Source organism: Vigna radiata, chromosome 9 (assembly GCF_000741045.1).
Source record: "Vigna radiata var. radiata cultivar VC1973A chromosome 9, Vradiata_ver6, whole genome shotgun sequence".
In the NCBI taxonomy this organism is placed as follows: domain Eukaryota; kingdom Viridiplantae; phylum Streptophyta; class Magnoliopsida; order Fabales; family Fabaceae; genus Vigna; species Vigna radiata.
The window spans coordinates 10659005-10668674 of NC_028359.1; the positions used below are offsets into that span (position 1 = coordinate 10659005).

A 9670-nucleotide genomic window follows, 5' to 3' on the forward strand; every position below is an offset into this window, starting at 1 on the left:
TCACATTGTTGATTTTATACGAAAAAATATTTTGCATTTTTGAAAGAGGTTTTCCAAAAGGAAATAAGTTCAAAGCTTGTTGAAGAGACTTCCAAGAAAGAGAAGTGTGTCTCAATGGACAACTTAAGTATCTTATATTTTCTTAGTCCAAGTGTTCTCCAACTAATTTCACAAATTTCACATTATCATCACCTCAAGACATTGATCCAACAATCAGATCTTCACAACCCAACAGCCTAACCCATCATATATTTCGAACACAGAACATAGAATAATCAAAACAAGGTTAACACCTACTTACAATATTAGCATTTACACTTTTACATATTCAATACAAGACCACAAAAAAAAGTTCATCAACAATGTTCACACAAAAAATCAAGGGCAAGGATAGTTCCCCTTACACCACAACAATATTAGACCATCAATGCCTATTACAAAATAATAACAGAGAAAGGTCAAATCCCCTTACAACCCCACTATCATGCTTTTAAACACATCCAGAATCATACAAGAAGAAAAGAAAGTTTATCCCCCCTTATCGCTTGATGAACTACTTTGATCCTTTCTCTACGAAATCTGAGTAGCACCTCCCTTTTCTACCCTTCAAAAGCCTCTACACTCACAAGGACAACCCCTCTCTACAAACAACAGTCTCTACAACTCAATCTAAACACCCTTAACTTTATCTATAACTTATATCTTAGCCCTCAAATCTCCTTATTTTCTACTAAATTCTTGCTCTGTCTTCACAACTTTCACTCCGATAATGAAAAAATTCATTTCCTCACCCGTATTTATAGTTGATCAAGTTAAGGTTATTGTAACAGTACTATAGCTATACTACATTTTACTACAATGGTACTATAGTTGTAATACATTTTTACTGTAGTTGTACTACATTTTTACTATAACAACACATGTTTCATGAGGATATATTACTATAGCACAATACATATTTACTATAGAATTTTATTGTAGCATCATACGTATTTACTATAATATTTTACTGTAGCATTATATATATTTTCTTCTATACTCTAAAAAAACTTTAACATCTCAAATATAATTATTTTCGAGGGTCTTACGGTGACTATGTCTTGTAAACCAAAGCTAATAATCCTCACCATAGGATTCGCCTAGTTGTCTCTTGTTTTATGTCTAGGTGTAGCTTGGTTACTTAGGAATCCATTATTTTAGTGCGTACGAGTCTTAGAGTAAGTGTTTTGTTAATTTTTGGTCTAAAATCTTCTAAGTTCAAAAGCACATCCTATTGTGAAAAGTGGTAGAATAAGTAGCGAGGTAAACTTTGGCTATGTAAGACATGGTATTTAATAAGCTTGTGACTCACCTCTCTTAGGAATGAACTTGTGAACACTTCTAACATTTTTCATTCTAGGAAAATTTTTGAAATTAAAAGATCTCTAGACATTTGTCTTACCATGGAGAGTGACTCTGAGGAATCTATTCATACTTTGAAACAAATTTCTAAAGAACTCAGAGAATTCAACCTATGACGATAAGAAAAAGTGCAACTTAGGATAAGAGATAACATTGACAAAGAACTTCAAATTGCACTTATGACGGATGACACTAGGCTTCTAAAGGAAGAACAAATTAAAAAAAAAAAAAAAAAGAGTCAAGGGGAAGTAGAGGTGGGGAGTCAACTTATGATCAAGACGAGATTGGAATATGGGAATATTATCATTTGTAGCTAGACAAAAAAAGGAAAAGAACATACCCCTAAGGAAACTAAATTTTACTTGCCTTACTTCCATGGTAAGGATAGTGTCGAGTCATACTTGGACTAGGAGATGAAGGTGGAGCAAATATTTGCATGCCACCAAGTTAGTAAAGATAGAAAAGTGCCTCTAGCAACCCTTTCAAGGGTATGCTATGTATTGCTAGACCTCTTTATTCCAAGAGAAGCGTCGCCATAATGATCTTTCCATTGAGTATTGGAAGGATCTTAAGTCTGCCTTTAAGAGGATACGCATTCTCTCATACAACAATAGAGAACTCATGGATGAATTCTAGAGACTTCAACAGAGGTCTATGACTTTAGAAGAGTATAGTCAAAAAATGAAGTTATACATGATAAGGGCGGGCATAGTTGAAAATGAGGACATCACTTTGGCTAGGTTCTTAAGTGGTAAACCTTGAAATCAAGGATAAAGTTTAGCTTTTATCTTATAGAGATTTGAATGATTTAGTTCAAATGTGTATAAAGGTAGAACAACAAAACTTGAGAAAATTTTCTTCCAAGAAAGATCAAGCTCACTCTAGTTCTTATGGAAAGAAAGTTTTTAAAAAGGAAGAACCACCTCAGAATTTAGCCAAGGAGAGTGAAAAGAGTAAGGGTGAATCATCCACACACACTCACACTAGGTACATCAAGTGTTTTAAGTGTCTAGGAAAAGGATACATAATTGCTCAGTTCCCCACCAAAAGGACTGTCATCTTGAGGGGAATTGATCTTTATATTAGTGAAGAAGAGTCAACAACTAGTGAGAGTGAGAACTCACAAGAGTCTAATGGAAAGGATGTATACTCTTGTGATGGCAACCTTCTTATGGTTAGAACGCTTCTTAGCAATCAACATAGTGTTTCACACATCACACAAAGAGAGAACACATTTCATACAAGATGTAATGTTTCAAACAATACATGTTCTCTAATTGTGGATAGTAGTTCTTGTAATAATTGTTACAACACTAGATTGGTTGAGAAGTTAAACTTAGTTGTGATACCCCTTCTCAAACCTTACAAACTTCATTGGATAAACGAAGATGGAGATATCACAGTTAAACATCAAGTAAAGATCCAATTCTCCATACAGAAATATCAAGATGAATTTTTATGTGATGTAGTTCCCATGAAGGCTTATCATATTTTACTAGGAAGACCATGACAATTTGATAGAAAATTTGTATATAATGGCCTTTCCAATGAAATTTGTATTTCATTTTTTGACACCACCAAGTTGTTGAAGATCAAGTACAAATGAAAGTTCAAAGAGAGAAACAGAAGAAAGATAAAAAAGACATAGAGGATAAAAAAAATAATATCAAGAGAAGGTAAAGAGAAAAAAGAGAGATAAATAGAAGACTTAAAGAAAAGAAAAAGTGGAAAAAGAAAATATGTTCTTTCAAGGAGACAAGGTTTCTACAATCGTCTTTCATTATCCATATATCAGTTAAAACAAAGATGATAAAGGGAGTTTAAAATTCCTTAAACTCTTTTCTATTCATTAATTGTTCTTTCTTTATTCCAAGCTTTTCTCTCAAAAATATTTCAACTCTATTGTTTTAAACTCCTCAAAAAATATTTCCAAGTCACATCTTTTTGAGTTAGTATTGTTTCCTAGGATACACTTAACTCAAGATGCACACCAAAGCTTTTATGAAGTAGGACTTCTAGTTTTACTCAAAGATATAATCCAAAATACAATGAGACCCTTTTCTAATATTTTCTTTATATATAACTTGTCTTTAAAACAAAAAAAAAAACAAATAATATTATGTTTTATGCTTCTTGTATAAAGACATTTGATTATGGAGGTAATAAACATTGAAGTTGTGGGTCCTAATACACCCTTTTTTATCTTAGGATAGATCCTTTCAAGAGGGCGGTATGATAAAAATCACCGTAAAGGCTTACAACATGGATCCACGGCTAGGCCTAACTTTAGTTTCCTTCTCTCTACATATACAAATAATGTAGAATTGTATAGGTTTTCTTGCATACTTTCCAGGTCTTGTATTTTTTGAATCTTGTATTTGTGGACCAAGTTACATGTCGATCTTTACTTGTTACCAGTCGAGTTCTCCTTGTACCATCCGAGCTCTCCTTTATTTGACTGAGTTATCCTACTTTCATTTAGGCTCCCAAACCAACTTGTAAGGCTTTCCTGTTTCCATCTGATTTCCTAGGCTGACCAGTCGAGCTCTCCTACTTTTTGTTAGGCTCTTAGATCGACTTATCGGATTTTCCTGTTTTAGCCAGGCTCTTAGGCTAACCTGTCTTCCTACACTTGAGATCAACTTGAAGATCGGGTTATCGAGCTCCTTCTGAAGGTTGGGCTGCCAAGATCCTCTTTGAAGGTCAAGCTGTCGAGTTATGTATAATGATCTTCCTTCTAGAACACATTATGTTTAGCACATTTTGCACATGGAATAAAGCATCATAAATATGAGGTGTCACTTGTCATCTGATCCATGAATCAAGGCATGAAAATAGGGCATGTGGGAGTTTTCATTTATGTAAAAGAGAGATCTATTTCCCTATAAATGAAGAGATCTCTATCATTGTATTAGCACTCTTGATGTTTAATGAAACTCTGTTGAGATTACTCTAAAACATTTCAGAGTCACTCGCTAAAGGTTCTCTATAGTTTCCTCTAACCTCCTTGCCTAAAATAAGTCCAACCTTTCTTGAATTTTGTATCATTGATAATTCAGTGCATCTCCACACTTAACCATTTTCCACATTTTCCTTCCCCTATTTCCAAACCGACTTGTTCATGGAAGTTTCCTACCAAGATTAGTGAGAAGACTAAGAATACATATTTCCATGCAAATGGAGTTGTATATGCATTTTGAAACTACTTTCATTTCTTCTTTTTATATATCTTTAAGCAAATGGAGTTGTATTTTTAAATGCATTTTGAAACTACTTTCATTTCTTCTTTTTATATATTTTTAAGGTTATGTTGTAGAATAAACTGATCTCATATTTTGGAGATTTCGATAATAACCTTATGATAAAAGTACAACACATTTGAAATTGTGTGATTATGTGAACATGAAAATTAGAATTGTTACCCTTTTTTTTTCTTGAAACCTTACTTTATTAGGTATAGATGTACCCTGAAAATGCTTTTTAAGCAATAAATTATACTTAAACACTCTTAGATGTGAATTTAATTTACAACTAGATGGATTGTTCCACCTTTGACTATTATGATTTTGACTTAATTTATCATATATTTATGAACTATAGTGATTATTTGATCTATATTTCTGATTATGATACTATGTTTAGTTTTGTTTAGGGTTTTATTTACGACATTGATGATACACCAAAAATTGTCTTACCAACAGGAAATCAGCGAAGAAAATATACATCTTACATTTATCGATTTGGTAATTGTTTTTTTTACAACGATAACAAAACTTAGGCAGGGAATTCGAAACCTCGAAGGATACGTGTTTCATGTGAAGAAAAACCTTTAATATAAAATTGCCAAAAAATTTGCAAGAAATAATAGAAACAAAATTAAATCTGAAGTGTAAGGTAAAATCATTACGTCCAACAAAGGAAAAAATTATTACAATGCTATACCCACTGTCAAATACGACTAAGATACATTTTCATTACGAAATTAGTTTTCGAATTTTAAAAATTAATATTAGTTTAGCCCATTGCATTTAACGGAAACTAGAAACAAATATTGTTTTCAGAAATCACCCGATAAACTGATATTCATGATTTTGCTTCATTCTTAATCTAGTAGACAGAAGAAAATAGAAAAGATAAAAGAGCAATACATCTTACTCTAAATAAGATTGTTAATATTAAATCATACTGGTTATTTTAAAAAAGAGAGGAACCTATCTGATATATCTTTTCACATTTAGCCCATTGCATTGAACACACCTTCCCTGACTACCCCAACAATAAGGATTGAAAGGCATTCATTAATAAAATTGTAACTCATCAGAAGCAAAAAGCAGTTAAAAACAAAATTCAGTGTCAATTTGCAAATACTAGGATGATAGTTTGCACTAAATGTCCTGTGGCACAAAACATCAGCATGAATGGTACCAGCAACAAATAAAAACGACTAAAGCCATATATAAAAATTTGGGAAAACCTAAAATCAAGCAGCGCCTTTCCCCTTCTTCTTCTGGAGTTTCTTCATGTAAAATTCCAACTCTTTACCTTCCAGAATGTAGCTGCATAACCCAGCAAAAAAGGAAACAGTTATGAAAGTGGTTCATTATACACATATTAAGCATAGTGACAATTCAAGTAATTACCCATCAGCCCTGCCACATTGACCAGGTCGAGAGGAAATACAAGCAAGTAAACGACCACCACCAAACTGCTCCTCAATGTGAGCATCAAGCTTGCGATCCTTCTGGCGCTTTTCTAGTTTTCTTTGCACATGATTACTCTTTTTGGCTTCTTCTGCTGCTGCAGCGTCACCCTCCTGCAGATTACATCCCAGGATAGATAAATAGGTATCAGCTTCTATAATGTTCCATATATTTATTCCTAATAAAAACAAATAGGTGTTGCGCAAGTAGTAACTTGAACCAGCTAGAAACGCATATCAGATTTTAATAGTCTATAAAACACTGTTTAGCAATGCAGTTCATTACATTCTAGCTATCATGTCAAATCCAAACTGAGAAAATATTGAAAGATAGAATATTATGGCTGCTAGACTATATACACATAATTTACTTTTCAGAACATATTCTAGTTCAGATACTGTATCCATTGAACCGAAGACCAGAAAGAGTCTCTATGTTATGAGAGCATTAACAGTGGATTAAGGAAAAACGTATCATAAAAGAATAGAACACAAAGAGAATGTTCCAAAGGCACAACCTCTGCAGAATCCTTCTTTGCAGCTGTCTTCTTCTTCCTACCAATGTCAACACCATAGTGCTGAAGATACCACTGTTTGAAGGGAGCGGCATCAACCTGAACAATAGCACTTTTGACAAGGGTCTGAGTACGCACAAGCTCATTGTTTGAGGCGTTGTATACCACATCAAGTATACGAGTCTTGCGAGTTACAGCTTCACTTCCCCATGAGTAATTTCCAGTATCCAATCTCAATGCTCTCCACTTCACATTGCCACCTCTAACACGGATCCTCCTGACAGTCTTGTTGCTTGACAGCTTAGTGTTAGCAGGCTGGCGACCAAGCTCATACCTATCAGAAACCACCAGTAAAAAATAATTAATAGAGTATATCATCATGGTTTAGAAAAAAATCCCAAAAATGTGTAGTATAATAGTAACATGTTGTAATTACGTTTATCGAAATAGATACAAGTAATTATCTGCTTAAAATATGAGAAAAATATAGGGGAAGTTTAAAATAGTATCAACAATTAGTAAAAAGATCTAAAAACCTAAATAAATGTAGACCACTATATCCAGTCACTGTTTATTCAAAGTAAAAAATCCTATATCCTCCTAGTTGTTGTATCTAGGTTCTCCACACGATAATTCTGCATTTGGCAGAAATGAAAAAAAAAAAACATGGTACAATAATCCATTTCTTAAAATTTCAGAACCATGCACCAGACAATTGCTAATAAAAAAGCATTACAATGGGAGGCATAGCCAAAAGGAAATTCTCGATTTTACTCAAGGACCGTCCAAAACTAGCTAAAACAGAAATGAAAATGCAGCAAGCAGAGTAATGAAATCATGTTAAGATTTGAAACAGTTTCACAATTTAGCACTAAAGTTCAACACGACTCTCTAGTACAATTTTGATTTTCCCCTTATCCCATCAAAACCTCAATCGAAGAACAACTAAATCTAGATACGCTATACGCTCAATTGCACACAGAATCACAATTCTAATCTCCACTGAAAAAACAACCTTGACTACACAAGAAGACTCGACTTCAATTTTAATTTCAAAAAAATAAAACCAAGCACAACTCACAAGACATTGTAATAATCAAAACGACCAAAAAATCCAATAGGTATCTCACACTACTAGCAACAACATTAGGCAAGTCAGTGTAAAAGAAGAGAGATGTGACTAAATTCAAATACACAAATTTAGATGGACACTAAACAAAACTAAAACAATGAAATAAATAAAGGAAAAGGGTCACACACTTTCTCTTCTTCCTCCAGGCCTTCTTCTTTCCACCAGTGGCACGCCTCTTGTGCATAGAATCTCTGGAGATACCTGATTCAGAAGAAGAAGAAGAAGAAATCCCATTAGAAAAGATGGAATTAGGGTTTTCGTTTGCAATATCAACAAAAGAAAGATTTGAGGGAAGCGTTTACTGACCCATGTTGTTGAGTTGTGGCGAAGAAGCAACAACACACTCTGTATTGTATCTCTCTGCTTCTTGGCTCCCTGAAAAAACCCTAATATCACGCGTTATATATTTCAACAAAGGAAACCCTACCTTTTGCTGATCCAACTCCACTCACCCGGCCCAGAATCAAGCCCAATTTAAATTCAAACCAATTGTCCAGGACCAACTTGGAGTTCTTTTTAAAACAAAACTAAGAAATAGGTACAACAAATATTATCATTTTTATCATAGTTAAATTCTATTTTGTGATTTTGATCTTCTTCCATTTTTTTTCTTAATTTTAGTTTTCAGATGTTACAAAATATTTTTTTTTTATTTTTAAGTAAGTTATTTTATGGTTTTTTGAGTGCATATGTTAGATCTAGATCAAATTATACCAAAAATAGAAGACAATTACAAACGAAAAAAAATAAAATGAAAATCTTTAATAAAAGATTTGTTCTGCACAAAAGTTTTAAATTTTTCCAAATTAGCGTTGAAAATATTTTTATTGTGGTCTAATTATAATTATATATAATTCTACCAAAAATAAAGTCAATTACATAAGTAAAAAAATAAAATGAAAATCTTTAATAAAAGATTTGTTCAGGAAAAAAGTTATAAATTTTCCCAAATTAGCGATCAGAAATCTTTTTATTGTGGCCTAATTATAATTATATATATTATATTGTATATGATAGGATTGCTAATTTTAATAAATGTTAAAGTGAGGTCTAATAAATTATGAGTTAAAGGGTGAATGAAGTACAAATTTGGAGAAGTTTAATCCAAAGTGACCTATTAAAATAAATAGAAAATTAAATGGTTCTTCTTTTATTTTATATTTATTTCGTTTTGAAATTGAGTCTTTGAGAAGAACGAAGAAGAGAAAATAAGGGAAATAAGTTCAAGAAAGAAAGAATACATAGCAAGTGTCCGAGAAAAAATTGTAATTATGGAAAACAAGATAAAATGACAAATAGACATCTACATAGTATATTCCTTGTTTGCTTTGTTAACTTTGAGTATTATAGAATTTAAAGAAACTTTATAGATGTTTGAAACTTTGAGGGAATAAATAGATGACTCTTAAAAGGGTTAATCATTGATTTACTTTTAGATCTAGGAAATTACCCATGAGCATTCCTTAATTTCAAGGAATTATATTTGCTAATCATGATTAACTTTAGGATTAACGAAACTAACTCTTTTTTTCCTTTCTTTTTTACTCTTGGTCAAGTCCCTTGCATATGTAAAAAGATCTTATAAAATCATTACATTTAATTAAAATGTTTGAGAGTCTAGGAGTTCTGTTATCTTGTTTTAGTTGTTATCTTGAAAGGTTTTTTATCAAGTGATAAATATCCATACACCTCTTTAATTTTGATAATAAAATGACAATTGTTATTAAAAAGAAAAGGAAAAAAAAAAAAAAGATATTTAAATATTAAAAATTATATGAGAAAAAGTGCTTCTGTTCAGAATATAACTATATATGAAAATGACAAAAAAATATTCTTTTGAACAGAAGTGAACCTTAAGAAAATAGAATAAATCAATTATATATAAATATATGCAATTATTTTTCTCATGTAATTCAAAATAAT

General features: G+C 32.1%; 1 protein-coding gene across 1 annotated transcript; it reads right to left on the bottom strand.

The window, feature by feature from the left end:
• Positions 1–5664: 5664 nt before the first annotated feature.
• On the bottom strand, positions 5665–8182 carry LOC106772950 (40S ribosomal protein S8). The gene is made up of 5 exons (XM_014659597.2): positions 8054–8182; positions 7876–7948; positions 6619–6949; positions 6042–6214; positions 5665–5957 (listed from the first exon to the last, which is right to left on the bottom strand). Exons 1-5 carry the CDS (start codon positions 8055–8057, stop codon positions 5882–5884), a joined length of 657 nt encoding a protein of 218 aa, XP_014515083.1. The 5' UTR covers positions 8058–8182; the 3' UTR covers positions 5665–5881.
• Positions 8183–9670: the final 1488 nt, after the last annotated feature.